This window comes from Megalopta genalis, chromosome 7 (genome assembly GCF_051020955.1).
Source record: "Megalopta genalis isolate 19385.01 chromosome 7, iyMegGena1_principal, whole genome shotgun sequence".
Taxonomy (NCBI): Eukaryota; Metazoa; Arthropoda; class Insecta; order Hymenoptera; family Halictidae; genus Megalopta; species Megalopta genalis.
Window position 1 is genome coordinate 20,133,717 of NC_135019.1, and position 22,522 is coordinate 20,156,238.

General features: G+C 36.1%; 1 protein-coding gene across 9 annotated transcripts in view; it reads right to left on the reverse strand.

Moving 5' to 3' along the window:
• The window catches only part of LOC117219858 (G-protein coupled receptor Mth), a 58,240-nt gene that overhangs the window by 20,209 nt on the left and 15,509 nt on the right, over positions 1 to 22,522 (reverse strand). For 8 of the 9 annotated variants that reach the window (XM_033469374.2, XM_033469370.2, XM_076523724.1 and 5 more), the window contains 4 exons: positions 20,749 to 21,138; positions 18,354 to 18,728; positions 4,891 to 5,170; positions 2,308 to 2,515 (listed from right to left, as the gene is read on the reverse strand). In XM_033469374.2, the coding sequence (XP_033325265.2) occupies positions 2,308 to 2,515; positions 4,891 to 5,170; positions 18,354 to 18,728; positions 20,749 to 21,027 (1,142 nt within the window). In that variant the 5' untranslated portion in view covers positions 21,028 to 21,138. The remainder of the gene's footprint in view (positions 1 to 2,307; positions 2,516 to 4,890; positions 5,171 to 18,353; positions 18,729 to 20,748; positions 21,139 to 22,522) is intronic. The other variant, XM_076523725.1, reaches the window with a different exon arrangement.

The following is a 22,522-nucleotide window of genomic DNA, read 5'->3' on the forward strand; positions in this document are numbered from 1 at the left end:
CGCTTACGTAGCACGTGAAAACATACAAATATGAAGATATTTATAGTTAAACGCGTACATTCTGCGATTCTGTGGGAACAATACGATTAAATTTCAGTTTTTAGCACCGGGAGAACCGCGGTTCGAGGGAGAGCTGAAAATTTCTCCGCGTAAGCAGGTTGTAATTAAAGTCGTCGCATATACAGTGACTCGCATTAATATTCCGACACCATATTGTTACAAGAATTATTGCTCCTTTTTATTGTTTAAGATAGTATTATTGAATCCATTGTTTTCCCATATAATAAAGCACTTCTTAAAGTAAGTAGAAACATAAATTTTGTTTATTTATTCCACATGGTTTTTTATGTAATAAGCGATAAACAAGATTGTGACAAAATTCTACGTCGCAAAAATATTCGGACAATTAATGAATTACATTAATTTTATATACAATGAAAATCTTTTTAATCATGTTATCATAATATTAATATTTTGTCGGTTGACCCTTTTGTTTTATTACTTCATGTAATCGCTTGGGCATGTTACAGATGACTTTATTTAAATAATCCGGCGAAATCCGTTTCCATTCGTCTAACAAATAAATTCGTCCAATTGATGCCATAAATTTTCAATTGGATTTAAATCAGGCGATTGAGGAAAAGGATGCAGTACCTTTGGACAATTGTTTAATAAATATTCCTGCACAATTCTGGCCTTGTGTTTAGGATCACTATCCTAATAAAACTTAAAACTGTACGTATACCCATACTTATAGCACTTGTAATCAAATTTTTTTTTAAAATGTACAAATACTTCATTTTGTCCATAATACCATCGATAAAAACTAGTTCACCTACACCTACAGACGAGATCCCACTATAACTGTAACCCCACACTATTACACTCCTATCACCGTGTTTCACCGTCTTTCTTAAATTTGAAATGTTTAATTCTGTATTTACTTTACGCCACACCATTTTTTTTTTTTTGCAAATTTGAAAAAGATTATTTTTACAAAGACAGCTGGTAGTGGAATGATGTAATATTTTCGGATGAAAACAAATTTAATCTTTACGGATCCTCCTCCTCAATCGCCTGATTTAAATCCAATTGAAAATTTATGGGATCAATTGGACCGCAAAATTCGTAAAACACGTACAAAAACAACAACAAAGATAAAACAACGTTTGTTGGACGAATGGAAACGGATTCGCCGCATTATTTAAATAAAGTCATCTGTAACATGCCCAAGCGATTACATAAAGTAATAAAACAAAAGGGTCAACCGACAAAGTATTAATATTATGATAACATGATTAAAAAGATTTTCATTTTATATAAAATTAATGTAATTCATTCACTGTCCGAATATTTTTGTGACGTAGAATTTTGTCACGATCTTGTTTATCGCTTATTATATAAAATACTATGTGGAATAAATAAACAAAATTTATGTTTCTACTTACTTTAAGAAGTGCTTTACTATATGAGAAAACAATTGATTCAATAATACTATCTTAAACAATAAAAAGGAGCAATAATTTTTCTAACAATATGGTGTCCGAATATTAATACGAGTCACTGTATATAGAATGAGGATGAAATGTAATAATGAACGTTTGCATGAGTTCAATCCTGGTTGCGATGATTCAACAATTTTGTGAACAACCGAAAGGTGCAAATAATGAGATGAAGATGATATCTATTATATGATGTATAATTTTATGTGCGAACAATAAAATCGAAATTAGTTGCCAAACTTAGGCTGTTGCACACGAAATGGCGCTTTTTTTACAATTCAGACTTCCCGACCTGCAGACAGCGTTCTACATGCATAATTCGAACAATATACGTCCATTACGTGAATTAGCGTACATTTATGAATATTGTACAACACGTGTAATGGAAAAAAATCGTCTTTATTGAACATGGAAAGGAAAGAAATTCATATAATCTTCATCATTGATGTGCGAAGTAAGAACAATTTCTTTTGATGTTCTATTCGACACTTTTATGTCAATAATAACACAATAAACATTAGCGGTCTGTGAGAAGATAATGGCAGCGTAAGTTTTAATTGGCATAGTTTGTTAATGAATTGTTTACCTTTCGTTCTTCCGATTTCTTTTCGAAAGGGCATCAATGTCTTAGTATCACCTTGGGAATAGTGTGTCGAAGTCGAAGGAGACTATTTTGTTTAAAGAAATATTTAACAAGATCGTTAAACAAAAGTTTAACTGAGAAGTTCAACAAACGCCATTTCATTTGCAACAGTCTAGCATTTTTATTAAATTCAGTGACTGGTGTCAAGAAATTGTCTCTTACTTGATATTAGATGTCTCCGGTTGGATTTCTGGGAAACATACCAAAGAATACACCGATCCATTGCCCAGTACATCCAGACAGTAGGAATTGAGGTCGTTTAACAAAGTGGGAGCTTGTCGGAGATATCCCTCTTTTGTCAAACCCAATATTTCTCCTAACTCTATTTTATACACATCAGTGCAATTGCGACCAACCAGCAGATCGTATCCTAAAGAATAATACAAGAACATTTCAAACGAGAATCGAAAAGCATTTAATACAAGAACAGGGTCAATTTACTCCAACGATTCGCATTAAATATTACATGTACGAAATGAAAGTCGGATTAAATCTTGCGACATTTTGGTTGAGAAATTACTGCGGCAGCTCCGATATTCGAAATAGTTGCTGTTATCATCTACAATCTTTTGCCGTTTATCATGTAACTTGTGTTTCCATGTTGAAAATTGTTTTATACCCAAAGCTGCGTGCTCTATCAATAATATCGAGACGACAGTTGTGCAAATATTATTTTAAGTTTGCGATGTGAATCAGATTTTATCGAATACCTTGGAAACTACGAGTATTAAAGTTAGAGGAATCGCGCCTAGATATCAGTTTTGCGCAGTTTTCAATCAAGAATCTAGTAGCGTAACCTGTGATTTTAGATATTTAATTTCTTTTGAAAAAAGCAATAAAATATTTGCGTAAATAAACGGAAAATACGAAAACGCAAAATTACGAAAACAAAGACTACACATACAATTTTATAAATAATCAGAAATGTACGAGAACTACAAATTACAATTATTAAAGCTAAAAACAGAATTGATGAAAACATAATAAAAAATATTCATTTCAATCGTGTAAAATCGTAACTATTATATGATCCATGGTTGTGGAAATGTATTGAATGACTAATATTTTTATCCTACATCGCGATTCAAATAAAATAATTTTTGTTAACAATTTGTGTTCTTATGATCCATTGATTAAACGGTATTTTCGTTCTTTCAGCTGTTTGTTACAATAAGTCACGGTTACTGTTGACAAGATTTGTTTTTGCATTTGGAAAATCGAATAAAATGCGGTACGGTAAACGCAACAACTGTCGAAATTCATTTGTGCGAACTTTGAGCTATATAAATATGCTACTAAACAATAAAAATCTTCATTTCAAATATGGCGCTCAAAATGTCGGCAGTGTATAATTTTTACGCATTGTGACTTTTCAAACGACATAAAAACAACGTTTTGTCTTAATAACAGGTAATACATTTCTAACCATGGACTGGTGTACATTGCAACAACGCGTTTGCATTACTCAAACTTACTGTTGCATTCCACACAACCCGAGAAAATATTCAGTTTTAGTGATCGAAATGTCGTCAACGTATTCACGAAATGCAGATTTCAGATGGCCTCCGAAATTATGCGACTTAACACCACTACATCTTTTTTTCGTGAAGTTTTTTCAGAGGTCGAGTCTACGATAACAAGCCACAAATAATCAATGAACAAAAGGATTATATTTAAAATTCGTGAAATAGCACCAGTAGGTGCTTTTAATGTATATTATCAGTTGTCGTTAATATTTCTTGAAACGGAGACGTCCGTTCTTTTTGGTTATTGATTACATTTACACGCATTGAATTATATTAAATATTATTCATAAAACTCTGCATTTATCCCAAATATCTTCTCAATCAGCAACATACCGAAAATTCATTGAAAATTTCGATACTTGCGATGCCTGCAGATGCAGACAGAGTCGTGATGAGTATTGGATATTCTGTTCTGTGTACATTTATAACAGATCGTACTTCCAATAAAAAAAGCAGCTTGCAAAATTAACATATGCTATGTGTTTTACGAGACAGAAACACGCAGACAGGTCTTTTGTCTGACCTGCTCTACGTTTCAGAATATCGAACCGACTTTCTTTTTGTGCATTATTTGATGATTTCAAGGGGAAACCTTTTTTTACACAAGACAAAGAAGTGGAATTTTAAAGGTAAAACGAAAATTAAACGAAAAACAGTGAGCAAATGAGAGGCGAACTCGGCTGGCGCATTGCGGCCGAGCCAAGGAACGGACGAAGCCCAGTTCTGTTCATTGGCTCGGCCGTCTCGCGCCAGCAGATCTGTTCTCTCATTGGTCACTGTTTTCAATTAATAACTCAAAAAAAACAAATCCGCGGATTGCATTTTCGTTAAGGAAAAAGTTACTTCAAATGACCTCAGGAACCCCACATTTCCCGGAAATATCATAATTTTTGACACCTTGTAGGAGTCTGAATGAAGAATTCGCAACGGAAAACACACAGAGAAGTATGTCATATCGCGCGTTAATTCGCTTAATCGTGAACACGGGGATCACCAGGCGAGCTTCTAATTAAAATTTTCAATTCGATTGGCTGGTAAATGATACAGAATCGGTACCCGTGCCAGTAATAATTACTAGAGCCAAAGTAATCGCTTTGATTCGTAACAGACGTGCCCTATTGAAACGAAAAATAATGGGCAAGAGGGTGCAATCAATTCTCGACAGCGTACTGTTGAATATCTGAAAAAGTTGATTAAATTTTTTCTCGCGAAGCCAGACCTGTGCCGTCCCAGGCAACCTCCGTGAGATTCGAGATCGCGTCGTAAAAACGGCGCGGAGCTGAGGACGCGTCCACATCAATGCACTGGAGAAACCTCGAAAAAACGCGGTTCTCTCGACAACACTTCCTCACGCAGCTGTGTTTCTGACAGAACTCCGAGTTTCTGCAAACCCGAAAAACTAGTCGCCGGCTCGTCCTCGAATTCGGAGTCAGTTCTAGGCAGCTGTTGTCGATGGATGCTGCCACCTTCTCGTGAGATCCGTTCTCCGATAACGTCACCTGCAAACAAATTTTCTTCGGTTTAGAGGAACCGCTCAGAATTTCACGCGTTCGTTGCATTTCTGCTACCCCCTGAGAGCCACTGTCCCCTTTTTAAGGGGTGATCCTCAAGTAATCCATTAAAATAAAGACGATTTTCGATTATTGAAACAATAAATCGTGTTCGCATAAATCTCGACGGCATTGATCGGCATGAAAACCAGCTTTTTTTTCCTTCGATCTAAAGCAAAAAATAAGACGGAGTTTTTTCATAATAGAACTACGTGTCGTATCAACTTAAATCCTATTTAAAACAATGCAAAAAGAATGATAAAACGGTAAAATTTTTATTTTAATAAAAATCACTCCTTTGTTTTCAGACCCACGTTTTATCATTCTCTTTGCATTCATTGAAACAGGATTCAGGCTCGTACGACGCATAGGTCTGTTATGCAAAAAGTTCGTCTTATTTTTTGTTTCGAATCAAAGGGTAAAGTGGGTAGACTGAGAAATGGTAGACTGCAAACCGATGAACGCCGTCGAGGTTTATCGGAACAAGATTTATTGTTTCGGTGAACGTCCATAAACTGTAACGAAAAAGAAACTGATGCACCTTGAAATGTCAAAGAATACGTATGTAAAATAAGGAAAAGTTTCGTGAATGTTTTACGTTGTACAAAAATTGCCGAAAATCATTCTCGTTTTAACGGTTTACTTGAGGCTCCCCCGTTTAATTGCCGGATTTTCAGCTTAACCGATGAGCTTAACCGACTAATTGGCGCAGCGATAAACGATCGATACGATGGAAAGGTAAACATTATGTTTAGAATTGTGCGAGAACTCGACGATTCCGGGATTCTCAATCATGTCAAGATTTCCGAGAATATTCGGGATTCTCTACAATGTTGTTTCACAAAATACTTTCTCGCAAAAGTATTCGAACGATCTTGGAAACGGAATGACATTTTTTAAATTAGGCGAAATGGCTTGTGAATTGTTTCAGGATGTTAGAGGAATTATTTTGATCGTAAATTACAATTTGGACAAACAATACCGTGATCCAATTGCGTCTGACGTGTCAACGCATTTGCATCCGCCGCGATGCTTGTCAGCTATCACCTATTAGTTAATATTGATTAGTGGATTAGTTAACTATCATCAGGTAGATAGTACGCCACTCAGTATGTATCGCAATAATAACATGACAGGTGCACCTCGTGCGGATTATTCCGCAATTGCTGATTAGTTAATATACCCAATGTGGACGGAGTAAATTTTTGTACATTTACAAAGATAAAAATTATTGAAAAAAATGCGAAGAATATGTTCTTCTGTTTACGACAGCTAGAAATGTGAAAAAATTGATGAAGAACTGGTAATGACTTTCCGAAGGAGGGTCGCATTTACGATCATCTCCCCTTCGAAAAGGGACGTAAGGCAATAACACGATCTAAAGACCAGTTAATCAGTGACCGTTGACCGATACGCACCAAATATCGCTACGCAGTAAGAGTGATTCGAAAAGTCGCATTTTGATGTGTAGCCCGGTATTTTTAAATGCTACTACTGTGCACGCGTGACATCCGAAGTAGACAACAGTTTATGAGTGAGTAAGAAGTATTAATTGCATTAATACTTAGAAGCATTAATTGCAGCTGGTTCCAATATTGTTGCTTGAAATTACGTTGCAACGTTGCTTGAAATTTTTCAGAGAGGAAATAATCCTCTGTCTGTCTTCGTACATTAAAATTTTTGAATTATGACCGAGAACATTTGACTGTCTATAAATGTATTCCATGGAGGACTTATTTATGATAACTCACAATCTGGATAACATTTTATTCAAATACTAATTTGTTAGAATTATTTACACATTATTTACACATTTTTATTTAAACTGTCTTTACAAATTAGGCTACGAAAATTTGGCTTTACTTAAAGATCCTCAACAGGGAATCAATTTAATATCCTCTATTATAAAATTTAAGATAAATCAAGAGCGTACGAAAAAATCATAAAGAACAGAGGGCATTTCCGTTTTGTAAATATTTACCAAAATTACCAAAAATTTCTGTTGCACTTTTCCGAAAATGTTTTGGCAACCGAAAATAGTTTCGAGCAGCCAACTTTCACACAGCCATCTTCAAAAATAGGAGTTTACACAAAGATCGACTCATCAGAGAGATTCATCGAGAAAGAATAGTGTTGCCTCTTCACCTGCCGATTCCCAAGGACAGGCCACAACGGTACCTGGCCTAAAGAGGCGTCCGACGACCGTGAAGTTCTCTCTTTTTTGTCGCTTTTAGAAAAGGAAGAGCGGCCGTAGACTATTATATGACTGTCCGACCGTTTCGATACGCGGTTCGCTTCCTCGTCATTATTTCGTAAGCGCGGCAGGTGAACGATCGTAAAACGAAATCGATGGAGGAAATCAGCCGATGGAACTGGCGATAACGAGCCGCGAAAATAAGGCTTGCCCGTTGACAGCGGAGAACGTCTGACGCGGTACGGATGTCAGGATTATCAGATTTGTCAAACACCCTGGAAACGGTGTCGCAAATCGCGGACACAGATCCTTATCTTGTCTCTCGACTATCTAGCCGGGTTTACGAATCGCGACATTCACCTTTTCTTCTAATGGAACATCCGTTATCGGCAGACACGCTTTTTCAGACAGTTCTCTCTGGGATATGTACCAGAACTTTCAGTTTTCCTGTACTTTCATGGTAAAGAGTCACTTTGTACCTCTCTTTGATCGTTTAGCAGAGGTAGACAAATTTAAAATGCTGTTTGATAGTAAATTTGAGGAGATAGAAACTGGAATTGACACGAAGAGATGTGCAACTCGAAAATACCGGAAAATATGAGACCTTCTGTATATTACGGAATTTTTCATTGCACAGAGGGGAATTTTTAAAGAGCTGTAGATCAGTGTAATGGGTTTAAGTTTAGGTTAAATTAATTTACTATATCAGAGAGAAGAAAAAGACAACGAAAGTTATTTTAGATAAAATCCATCGAATCGTCGATGGCCGTTGGTTTCGTCTAGACTTCGGCTATCATATAGCGATAATGGAAATGTATTAATCCATTTTAAAAAACTTCGACGACTTTGAAATATCAAAAAATGTAACCTTGAACAAATTTTTTTGCCTATCATGATATTTGCCCCTCTGAATAAACTGACATCTGACATTTTTTTCGTCACAAAAAGCAAGCGAGATATTTTAAATGCTCGAGTTAGAGCATTTTGAACTGTTTGGTGAATTTGGGTAGTAAAAGAGAATTCTATGTATATTACAATTAGCCCACAGATATTGTGCATTCTGACAGAAACGATTTTGTCAAAAACGAAACCATAATGAAATTAGAAGAATTTGAGAGAATTTTTATATCATGCAATTTATTGAAATTATTCAAGAAGAAAAGACATCGTCATCTGGCTTACATTTCCTACAATTAATTCAGACAATTTTTATTCTGTAGTCTAATTCTAACAAATTTGTTGAATTACCGGATTGGAATGTTTTCTGTTGTTCCAGAAACATTGTATAGGGACTAGAATATTTAATTTGCACCACATTTAAACTATTAGCTGCAGTCAATAGCGATGGGAAGTCATTATTGGACACTCTTGTATACTTTTTCGGACCATTTTCACAATATTTAATATTTAAAGTTAAATGCTGTTCAATTATCTAACAATCATCTTATTTAACTATAATTAAACACTAACATTTAAAAATAAAACATTTATCGTTTACTAAAAGCTGAGAATGTAGTAGAATTGAGTTAAAAGAATATTTGAAGAACACCATCGATATTTGTATACCCTCCCACACTTTTTGCAACCATTATTCAAGCAATATTTACCATAAATTCTAATTGAAAGAATCATGTAAATCTCTTTCATTGTCTAACAAAAGCTGGGAACATTCCACAAAGAATTTAGTACCAAATATAAAAAGATTAAGGGTGCAGTGGGGACGAAAACTAGTTAAAAGGGTAGTAGAAAAATTTGCTGCTAGCTTAAAAGGGTGACAAATGCTCAGAGTTAGGATTTATATGGAATTTAAACGGTCAGATGTACTCCGATGTTAATCGGAGACCTTGACTCGACACCCTCTGCAATGCGGTTCTCGGTTTTAGCAGCGACGCGTCGGTCCTACGCCACTGCAAGCCGGTACTACCACGCCCTGTAGATCCTCGAATGATGAGTCGGATTTATTTACCCTGCCGCATTCTTTTGCTTGCCGTAATAAAGCCAGCACGCCCCCTCGGGCTACCCCCGCACGGTGGTTGCGCGCGTTCAAGCCAAAAAAAGAAGGAGAGCAAAACATTGATATTTATTACGGTGCAGGCGATAAAACACGGGGTCTGAAAAAAAAATAGGTGATCCAGATTGACATTCCTGGAACGATAAGCAATGCGGTAAATAACAATAACTCCATAGCGAGGAAATTGTAACAAAACATAATCAAAACTGATAAATGAGTTTCATATAAATAATAAATATTACGAGATAATTACATTAATATTCAAGCCAGAGAAACGTATAAAAATGAAGCCTGAAGTCCGTAATTTATTAATGAATTGAACTGAAAGTTCCAGGCAACACAATATTTGTAGTGGGTTCATATTCCCGTTCGTTCACGAGAGCTTCAATTAATATTTTACAATCTCCCTTTTTTTATGAGCAATTAACGGTATCGCGCAGGGCGTTGCTTCGATTACAATATCCACTGTCCGTTGCTTACGAAATAAATAGAGAAGATACGTTACTGTTTTCATAACACAAAATGTTACCATTTCCGCGTGACGAATGTGCTCGACAGATACAGTGAACCGGTTAAATTAAGTAAATAAACGAATAGACTTTTCAAAGAGATTACGACAGCTAATTGGTGAACAATATTTATTCAGATAAAACAATTCGGCAGTAGAGAATTTCGTGCGCCGTCTTTTTATCAGCTGTTATTAAACTGTTTCTCTCATTGACTTTGAAATATTGTTTCTTAAATGTTTTCGCTCGGCGAGCTATAAATTTCCATACTCGGCCCGCCCGCCAAAAAAGAATCGTCGATATTTATTACGACCGCACCGATAAAACACCACCGGATCAGGGGTGGCGCGGCGAACGCCGGCCGATACCCCGCGCGATATCTCGCGGTGGTATCTATAGAAAACGGACACCGGGAACATTTAACCGCGTGCGAATTGCACGTCGCCGTGGGGGTCACCCTCCGGCTGCATGATATTCCTGGAAACGGAAGTTTGATTGGTGCGTTACTTTCACCGCGATCGACGAATGATCGAGGGAATAGAGACCCCGCGGATGTATATTTTGAATGACTCGAGATCGCTGATTTTGGCCAGGATGTTCCCTGCAACGACGTGCGTCGAGAGATTACCAATTGACGCGAACACAAAGTTGTTCAGTGAATCGAACACCTTTTAAAAGGAAATAACATTTTTCAAAATGGACCAAATGTCTTGAACTGTTTTCAAATGTCAGCAAGGTTTAGTTCACTAGGTAATGTCTACAAAATTTTGTTTGAAAATTACAAGTTCGACAAATATTCCCGGCATGCTACTTTGGCTGACGTGGCAGGCAATGTGGTAAACCCTGCGTAGACAGTCAGGATCAATTTTCATATTTTTGCGAAGATCAAAATTGTTGACGAAAATGTAAAAATACATGTTCTTGTATTTACGACAGCTTCAAATGTAAAAAAAAAATGAACCGAGAACCTGACGATGACTCTACTTTCACTAGACAATGTTTGAAAATGTTTTTTTTTTCTTAAATTAGAATTCGATGGAATGAGAGAGACAATAAGAGACTCATATTTTTTCGAGTTTTTATCCGAACCTAGAACGAAAATTTAAACGATACGTCAAAATTGTGAGAAAAATTGTTTTCAAGGTCGTCGACGTTCTACGAAATTTATTCACTTTGCGACTTGCATTCTTAATTAGTCCATTAAAATACCACTGCACTATTTTTGTACTAGTATTGTGTAAATAACTTGCATATACTTTAATGAAATTCGTTTGCTAATATGTTTACAACTATAAACAATTATTATCGGTTATATTCGTCATTTAACACGTGTTAAACACTTCGTTTGACCTCTTTAGAAAGAAACCTGGCAGTATATTGTGTTTTTATTTACTCCAAAGGATCGTTCTTTTTCATTTAAATTGATCTATAAACAGTCACTTGATTATCTCTTTTAATTGTGATAGTATAACATTATTTCGCTTGCAATTTGTTGTAAACGAATTTCTTATTTAATTTTGAATTCTGTTATCAATTTTGCACTGTATGCCTGTATGTTCATTATTTCTACTTTTTTTTATGTCATCAAACCTTCCCCGCAATACTTCATGCAGTAATAGATACGCATTCAAAGCTACAATAACTCTGATTTTCGATTTAATATGTATAACACATCGTTCACCGTCGAAGTTACAAAGCGAAAAGCATAAAGTTTGAATATCAAATCCGGGATCGTTTCCTTTCCATTCAGTTCGGCGGAGCGTATATTGTAAAACAGCTGAGTAAGCGGCGTGTATCTATAGCTCCAGATGAAAAATAAAATTTTCTCGTACGAAACGGCCACGCCCGGGTAAAATTTAACCGAATCAATTCCTTCCTATCGAACACTGCTCCCCACCCCGCTCGATGAAGCGCTATAAATTTTATTCTCGATAACAATTCTCGGAACCGCGATCGCTTTGATCGAAAGATAAAAGCCTCAATTCTTTAGAACATCCCAAACTTAACGCGTTCCTGTAGTTAACTAACCTCTTGCTCTATGTATTTCTTCACAACTATGATAACTAGAATTGTCTTTAATAATATTGTCGTTATTAATTTTTGTAAATATTTTATTGCTTATCTACATTTACTCTAATATTTGGCTCTTACTAATAGAAAGGTAACATTTTAGTTCGAATTTGCCGAAATGAATGAACATTCATATTTAACACTTTGATTAACAAATGATTGACACGATTTTTTAATCAAACTTGAAAACTCATTTTGATTACTATCTATCAAGTAGGTCAAACTTTGTTAAGATCAACGAGATACAAGAAGGTTAAAAAGGCAAAACAATTGCTATGATAAATCTTGTCTTTTCTCTTCTTATACTATTAAATGGGTCGGTCTCACATTTCGTGTGTCTTTTATATACATAGTGTCCTATAATTATATTAACATGGAGGTCATTTGAAGTAACTTTTTCCTTAACGAAAATGCAATCAGCGGCTTTATTTACGAGTTATTAACGAGAAACACCGACCAATCAGAGGCGAGCTCGCCCAGCGCTAGACGGCCGAGCCAATCAGCGGAACTGGGCTTCGACCGCTCGTTGGCACGGCCGCTTTCCGCCAACTGATCTCGCCTCTCATTGGTCAGTGTTTTTCGTTACTAATTCGTAAACAAAGCCGAGGATTGCATTTTGGCTCAGGAAAAAGTTACTTCAAATAATCTCAGGAATCATCCCTTTCCAGGTGTTAACATAATTATAGAATAGTCTGCATATACAACGATGTGACAATCAATATGTTATAATATATTCTGTTCGAAATTTTCATTATAAGCCTGACTTGACATTACGAGGTATCGAGTTCAAATTCTATGTAATTATTTTGCTCACGGATTTGCGATATCATTATGTGAATTGTGTCGCGATACGTGCGGGGCAATGTGTAAGAGCGAATCAGGCGAAAAGGTGAAGGCACTTCAACACGTTCGACGCCATGGGGTGAGCGGTGATCAGGCACGAAGCCAGAATTTTATTGTCGGAGCCAAAAAAGCCGGTGCTACAGCTTCGAATGGAAATTACTCCATTTTGTTGCAGTTCGAACGAATAAATAAATTCAACGCACTACAATGGCCTCCTTCCTATGCACTTATAATATTTCTAGATTCTTAAAACTTTACGTCGAGAAATATTTAAGAAAGTATAACAAGAATTTTAGCTTCTTTGAAACGTAGTAAAATCTTTGATAAAAAAAAACAACTTTTCATTTGGGTGCGATCTTTTTTAATCAGCTCTCAAAAATCTACAGCGACTGACATTAATATTCGAACACATTTGAAAACAGAGTAATTTTTCACCGAGAATGTAATGTTTTTTTGTTACAAGCTCAAATAAAAAAGTTAAAAACCGTATCTTACTTGCTTTTCTTTTTATAATTTCTGCAAATATTTTTCTAGTAAACTAATCAGTCCGAAAACTATAAAAGAATTCAAATTATTTGATTCAATTCTAAAGAAATCGTTGCGCTTTAATACTCATATTTCTACATCTCTGTACCTTTAAAAAAACCCACATTTCTTTAAACTTCCCAAAACGACTTTCACTTCTCCTAAGAGAAAAAACTTATAAAAATTTCCGTATTTGTGGCATGTCGCACGAGCTGCTCCTCCCGAAGCATCTTTCAGAAGCTCTTAAATTGCAAGAAGAAATGGCCTTGAAAGAAAACATTTGGCCTTAGGAAACAGGTTTGGCAACGGATATTTGCCAAAGAGATTGGTACCGTTTAAACTCTGCCTGTATTGACCGTTCGTGTGCGGCAGATATCATCGCGGTGTGTTCGTTGCAGGCCTGCGTGTGAAAGAAAATAATTTCTTAAATGCATTTTGAATTGAACGCACAGATCCCCCGCGCGCGAACGTGTTTACGTTCGTGTGAGAGTGGCCGGGAAACGCGCGTCCCATGGAAACGGGTTGTATATTTCACGAATGCGAAAGAACGGGGAAAGGAAATATTTTTGTTAACACGACACGTTGACTTCGTGTGATACACGGATCCTCGTGGAATCGTGTGCGAAATGAACTGCTTTGAATTCTACGGGAAGCTCGCAGTCACCTCCATGCAGGCACGCTTTTTCATTTCATGTCGCAAGTTATAGTAATCAACCCATTCGAGTACGTTTTGACACTGCTATTACGAATATTGCGTCAGCGTTCATCTTTTCAACTGTCCCTATAATCACCGCCGGATATCTGGATGGTTGAACCTAATTAACCCCGCGACTGCAGCGGATTCTTCTTTTTCCATGGCACTTGTCTTTTTATTGGCTAATCTTAAGATTGTTAACAAGGCCGATACTGATTACATTTCCATGTAATACACATTAATCATTTTTAAAGAACTTACTCACAAAAGTAAAGTTTCAGTCTTAAAAAAAAATAAACTCTAAAGTATTTTTTGAAAAATTCGAAGCCTTTAATAAAAGATGCGCAATACCATTTAATTAATTAATTGATTAAATAAATTATTCATAAATAAATAATTTCATATTAATTGTAAATTAATTAATTTATAAATATTAATATAAATTAATTATTTGCCAAAATAGAACAGCATAGTACTTCGAAATAATGCACAGAACATTTTAGCAATACAAACCGGCAGTCGATCATTATTTAATTATTTCATTATTTTGTATTCTATTCAACTTACAAGTAATCAATTAATCATTCGTAAAGTTATTATCATGAACCATCTTGCGGAAAACAAAGATAAATTTAAAAAAGAGCGTCGTCATTCTCATCCATGCTATGAAATCCCTGAAGTTCCTCGTAATCAAGAGGCTAACTATATGGTATTATGCACTTGACTGCAACAAGAATGCAGATCGTAGACCGAGATTTCCGCCTGCAACGTAGTTATTCGCACGTTTCCCCCGTTCGCAGCACTGTTAGGCTCTTTGATACATTTAGGCAAGAAAACGGGGATTTCCTTGACTGGTTGATGATGAAGTCATGCCTCGCGTGTAGGTTTACAATAAACGGAGTTACAGCTGCTGCATTGATCGCCTGCAGGCAACAAGACAAAGAGCGAGAGCTAGTTTGTGTTTGTCCTTTCTCTGTCGAGCACGTTGTTACGAAATCGTTTTGTTTTAACGAGCGTTCGTAACGCGACAACAAATGCGAAACCGTCGAACTGTCTTTACGCGAGACTGTTGCTGCGTCGATCAATTTCGTAAATATACGATCATTGATGCTAAACATCTTTATGTAAATTCCGATTCTTTAACGCTTTGACCGTCACGCCGATAACCTCAGAAATTGTATAAAATTCAAGACTTTAATATAACCGAATATAAACGTGGAATAGTTAAGTGGTATGACATCAACTTCATAGTCAACATTCTTATGTTTTGCGGATCTTAATGAAATTTCAAAGATGTAATAGATTAGCGGAAAAATTGATCCTCGTGTCTGCGCAAATATTTTCATCATTCACGCATGAATGACACGGCAATCAAGGTGTCAAGCTATTTTAGAAATGCTAGAAGGGAAAAAATGTCTCGTAAATTAAAATGCCAATTGTTTGTATATGCGCGTCTGCTCTATATTACAAAATCGTATAAGTATTATAAACATACAGAGATCTAGTAATTACCTGTTGATCTCTGACCCGCATACCTGACTGCACTCGTTTCAAATGTGACCAGAATTTTTCGTGCTCGCACAGTGCAAGGTGAATAAAAATTTAGCTGAACAGTCTCACGGAAACTCCAGTCGCGTAAATCAATTATACATGTATCAAGTTGATGATGTAATTTCTGAGAATTAGATGAAAATTTTACGAAATAACGAGCTGCATTCGTGTATACTTCAAGGATGATATGATTCATCAATACCACAGTCTTGTCAAGTTTAACAAGCTAATTGTCGAATATCAATCACAAAGAAGCCTGTAGCATTAAAGCAATTTACCGACGTAAAATGAATCTGAAAAGTTAGGATTTATCGTAGTGATTTATCGTAACGATTTATCGTAGTATAATTCTTTTACGTGTAGACAATTTGAATAACATTCAATGTACTCCAATTATGCTGCAATAAATGGGAATTTCCAATCCTCGTCAAAAGATAGTGTCATCTAATGACTAATGTGTGCTATTCGTTTCTTTAAAATATCCACTTTTTGTTGCTAATCAATAGATGCATTGGTACTACAATGTCTACATACAGTGGCTCCCATTAATATTCAGACACCTTTCAAAACTTGATAACTTTTTCAAAACTAGAACAAATGATTTGAATTTCTTTCTAGATGATAGAGGGATTAGTATACTAGACAGTGACTAAACTACATTGTTACAATTTTGGTATTACTTAGAATGACAAAACAAAATAAAAATCTCTCGTTTTCTAAATCTTTTTATCTGAGTTATTGGTCGAAAGTGTCAAAAATCGGGACAAAACTGTGATTTTTGCGGTCTTTAATTGTTTACAGCTCATACGAAGGTCAACCGATTTCGATGAAATTTTTAACATGCATACAGCTTACCGAGATCTACAAAACACATTTTTTAAATTTTCGTTCTGGGCCCAGATAAAAAAGTTAAAAAACGAGAGTTTTTTATATTCTTTTGTCAGTCTAAGTAATAGCAAAATTAAAAAGAACATTCTAGTTATGTTCTAGTAAACTGGTCGATCTATCATCTAATAAAAAAGTTCAAGTCGTTTAGGCCAGTTCTAAAAAAGTTATTGCATTTTGTATGTTTTTTTTGTCATTGTACATATTTATCATATATTTCCACTTTTGCTATATAATTGTCGAGGATAAATTTAGTGCACATTTCATAAATACGTAAAGGTCGTAAAATCGTAAAGGTCAACTTATTTTTAGCAGTCTGAATTCGGTCTTCATATCATCAACATGTACAACAGACTCTGCGAGGTAGATATCCTAATCAAACAAATATAAATACTTTTGATAACTGATTCTTAATAACTGCTAATATTTCGTACCGAACCATTTTCTTGAAACAAAGTCGAGAAGAATTTCTAACATGCTAACACACAGCATGATTTCTGCGTATTGTGCGTTCAATAGGAGTTCTTTAAACGTTTTTTCAAGCGTTCAATAACTCCATTCAAAACGTTCGATAGCCTTGTCGAGCCACGCCCCTAAACGATAACGCTATCAATCGTGAATTGGAGAGGACTGAAATAGAGATTCGGTAAAAAAAATCCACGAAATTTCGTAGAACACCGACATAAACAAATGCTCGCACGATGAACTACGTCATCGTGACTTGTTTATTTCTGGTTGCCCATAAAGAAACAATTTCTCATTATGTTTACGAAGTTTTCCCACATGCGTCTGTTTTGATGTCGGCCACTGTTTCTAGGAATAGCTCGCAGAGTTCCTTGAACAATCATTAGTCTGATGAACCTTTTTCAAGATTTTCATTAAGATAATGGGTGTGGCAGTATACATGACTGCTATCATACTACACACTGAGAAGTAAATTTACATAATTAATTAGCAGTATCATTTTCAACGGAATTGTGTACAAATTACCATCGATTTTTTCAAAATGGCAAAACTATTGTGCCAAAGAAGCCAGCTTTACTTTTTTAAAAAGTAAAAAATTCTGAGAAAGTTTAATGACTTCTAAATTTCTATACTACATATAATAGAAAATAGAAATATACAAGTAGACTCCCCTTCTCTCAGTTTTTGTTTAAATATTAATAAAAATGTAAAAGTTACTTTGAGTTCATAATTATTCACAGCATTGAAAGTGGTCCCCTTCAACTGAGACACTCTGCATATTAAAAAAGAAAACTTAAGAAAATGTGCGTACATTTCTATATTAGAAATAACAGAAAATATAAATATACAAATATAGTATTTTGTTAAGTTTTTGGTTAGATACGAGTAACAATATAAAAATACACATTTAAATTCAGAGCTGCAGAATCTTGCAATCCGCCAACGAGGTCGAAATTATAAGGAATACTATTTCGAAAAAATCTTCGATACATAGAAAGCTATTTCTGGAAGCTGAATCCCGTATTCCACTCGAAACAATTAGAGAATACCGCGCAGGAGTTATGTAAATAAAAAATGAATGCGATATAAACAGTTTTCTAGAAAAAATTGAAATATCCCCTAATCGTTTAACCGCTCCTGTTTTAAAGTGAACAAAAATATTTAATCCGCGAATCGAAATTTGACGTGCCAGCAGAAAATACGATGCAGCGAATAATAAACGATTGTTGATTCAAAGAAACAACGGAGAACGAATAAATGAAAAATACGAGGATTTGTTGCGTAACTATTTCTAGAGAATTGCGATGATCGAGGTGTGCATTATCCGAGGTTCGATTAGATTATCTCGTAATTTGCGGATAAAATTGACGATAATTTTGCAAACTCACCCAGAGAAATCCTCCCTCCGAGCTGATATCCTCCGCCGCGACCTCATAAGTGACCAGAGCATCAACCCGGCAAACAGGCGATCCCTTGGACACGTGGAAAAATGCCACGTTGCTTGCCGATTTCGGCAACAGCGACACGAACTCGTCAATGTACGAATTATTTTCACCGGAAACTACGTTCGTTACACAGGATCTCGTGAATACGTCGAACATGGTATCTCTCGGACAGCATCTTCTGATATTCAACAGCTGTAACGGTGACGCGTTCGGCTGTTCACGTTCCTTGGCTCCATTCTGGTTCGACTGGCAATTGACGGCCACTAGAGCGCTCTCGTTCACGTGTTCCACGTGCAGAATTTCTATACAGCTCGGCGCCTGTGAATAAAATCGATCAAAATTGTTTCGTTCGAATTGCCGCTTTAAAAATACGCCGTTCCGCCAAGCGGCTCCGCATCGACCAAATGAAATAGGAAACCGGATTTGCCGCTATTTATTTATAAATATTGACGGAAACTAAAATTGATTCGCCGACCAAACTTTCGCGGAACTGGGCCGACGTGCGCGCCGATGTAGCGCTTCCGTTCCTTAACTGTTAAATATCCTATTTGCAGCGAGACCGTAATCTATTTTTCGCAAACGCTCAACTCTTCGCGATCCTTCGCTGGAAACGATCTTGTTTTCTTTATCCTGTGTTTCTTGGCTTCGCAATGAAATCCTAAGTCTTTGCAAGAAATTCTGAATCCGTACGATACTATTCGATCGTCTTTTTTAGTCGATGCTACTTGGCTTCGAAACGAATATACCTACTGCCTGCTGTGGGAAATTGTAACTGTTTCTTGGAGTGTCTTAGTTTATTTCACTCGTTCCTTGGCTTTCGAAGAAAGTTCAACAGTAAATTCTCCCTAATCGACGCTCAGATTTTACACAAAAATAGACAGTTTGGTGGGAAGAGGAGTTACGATTATTCGTAACTTCTGGCCCGTTTTTATAATTACTTGTGTAATAACCGTATCTCCTGTTCCCAAATTGTCCATTTTTGTGCACATTCCGAACGTCAATTAGGCAGGATTTACTATAATTTGTTTCGATACGACAGCGACGGTGTAATTTATTTAAAACTAGACTAAAATACTAGTTTATTATAGAATGACTAAAATACTATCTTAAAATTTGTATCTTTACTTAATTCTAGTTATTGATTCCTCATTAATTTATATTATTTTATTTCATCCAAGTTTCACGTATTCCAAATAAAATTCGTTCGAATTCTTCAATTACAATACTCTTCGATCATGTCTGATACAAATTGATTTATACAGAAATTACTAAACAGTCTTTACTTGCAGCGTTTACTACGTTCATATTTTAACGTTCGGCAATAAATGTCGCTTCGCGATCAAACGCAAAACAGCTTAAAACTTACTGCACACAAACAGCAATAACCGCGAAATCTCGTAATCCCTTGAAACTCACAAAGTTTCGAATTCTCAAAATGTGCTATTTCTGTGATTCGAAACTCTCGAGGCCCAGGTAAATGTTTGTATAAACAACATACGAGAATATTGTGACAAAACGAATTTATTTCTATTTAACTAATAATAATTCAATGCGTCTGTGTTTGGACTTTAGACACATTTTAACTTGATACGATTTCATCAATCGTTTATATCGAGAAAAAATTTTAATTATAACTGCAGTAAATTTTCCCCAATTGTCCTTCAACTTGTAAACAAAAATGGACGATTTGGGAAGAGGTTATGTATGTGCACCTCGTTTTTATTGTTACCGATTGTGAACAACTACAAAAACGAGGCGCAATAATCGTATCTCCTCTTCCCAAATTGTCCATTTTTTATAAGCCTGAAGGACAAGTAGGGAGAATTATATTGAATAAATAATTTAATTTTCCGAAAAGAATTTGCCAAGGTTTTAAGTCCTGACGCAATAGATACTCCTTGGGGGAAAAAGGAGAAGAATCGAAATTCCAGGTCTCGAGAGTTTCGAAAGCTCGTAAAATTTCGAATTCGAGTTTCGCAAATCTAAACATATCAGGTTTTGGCCGATCTCTACTAAATACCTCTGGTATATACCAAAAATTCCGAACGAAGCAAAGATAACTCACTTTCCAAGGATACCCTGTTCAGATGATTGCATCGTTTCTCAATGCAGAAGGATTAAAATCTCGAATAAAGAGCGGCTTGTGGAGAGGTTCGCGAGCATTCTCAACAAGCCGTCAGATGGAAAATAATCGATAGAAGGCGTAGATGTTGGAAACGGGCTGGAGAAAGAGGTCGTGCGGTCTCGATCAATTCTATTCATCGCTGTTAGCTCGGCGCGCTTCGAAAATTTACGAGCGGCACCGAGTTAATGGCAAAACGGCCAATCCGTCTCCTACCTGTAGAAAATCGGTGCTGTTCAGCGCCGGGAGGAGGAGCGTATTGACATCCTCCGGTTGCTCGCAGATCGGAAATTCATTCTGGTGGCCGGTGACCTCGTGATCCACGTTGTAAAGTTCCGACGCGTTCTGCTTCGCCGGGACGCAGCAGCTCACTTCCGGCCGAGTAGTCAAGCTGCAGAACGCCTCTCCCGGCGGGCAACATTTTTTTAATCGCGTCTCAGGAGCGGCCAACGAGAGAGAAATGATCGTCGCGAAGATCAAACTGCTCCTCGTCATCCTGATGCGATGCTGCACCTCAAAGGCTTCCAGCGGAAAATTGCACGCGAAAGATTTCACTTTCCCCTGGCCACGCCGCGTTCCCGTCGTGCTCCGCCTCGCCAGACACTGCTGTAAACGACAGTAATTCAGGTACTACGTAAATTATTCAAAGAATTCGAAGAATCACTGAACTTTTGCGACTAGACTGCGGATCTCTCTGCGACATAAAAATTGTCCAGGATCAAAATATTTTCTCGCTTTTAACTAGTTGGCCATTTTCATGAACATATTGGTCATAACGAACAATGTTACACGCGGATATTCTTTATTAAATTTTATAAAAATGTTGTATTTAAACAAAATATGAAGAAAATCGAACATATTCAGTATAATCATATATATTATAACAACTGTAACAAATGAAAAATAATAACATTAAATCTAGCGAGCTATAAAGGTAACTGACGCGTGTCTTGCTTTATAAGAATGACAAGTCTGAATTTATTGAGACAGCTTGTTATTTTTATTATAGTCTGTGCCTGAATTGAGAAGTTTATTCAATCGTTTCCTATGAGAGAGTCTCTATGTAATTTCAATAAATTGGAAATAGTAATTAAGAAGACTGAATTTAATGTTAAATTCTTCGAATATTTTTTCAATTTCATGTTTGACTTATTCATTTTTGTCGTAAATCCAGAAAATCCGCAGTCCAATTGTGAGTTAGCAAAGGGAAATTAGATTGCGGTCCATGCGGGATCATTTTATAGGTTGACGCTTCTATTTTCATCTGATCAAGTTTTTTATGAATTAAAAATCAGGTTGAAAATTCGAGAACCGCTTTTTAAATGGATTTCTATCCTGTTGTAACTGAATAAAAATACGTCTACCTGGATTCATTTCATAAAGTAGATCCTCACTTTTCTGAATCATATTTTAATAAAATGCATTAAGTTTCTGTGCCAAAATAAAGGTGACTACGTGGATATTAAAATTGATGGTTCTTTGGATGAAAAATTGCCGATATTTAAGCGATCATAATTGCGTGAAAAAAATAGTACAAGCATTTCCAAAGGCTCATCTTAAACAAGCATCTACTTTCGCAAGCTTCTATTATTTTATCGTAAACTCCATTAAGTAACTTTATAAAAAGTTGAGTATTAAAATTACAGGGTCGCTTTTCAGTAGAAAAGTCGTTCACATCGAAGTTGTAACTTTATGAGAAAAAAATCGATAGGTAATCTACCTGCACTCATTCCATAGTCTAGAATACTACTTTCACCTTTCTAAACTTTTTTTTCTGAAATGTGTTAGGTAACTGCATAGAAGAAGGAAAACAACTGCGCTAACTATTGAAATTGAGAAACCATTTAATCGCAAATGAAATATTGACCATATTGAAATTATCGTAACTTCACAAAGAAAAATCGAGGGGGGGGGCGTCCACTTGGACTTATCCTACTGCCTAAAGTATTTACTTTCACATCCTCGGCTTGTTTTATTACAAAAATGCTGT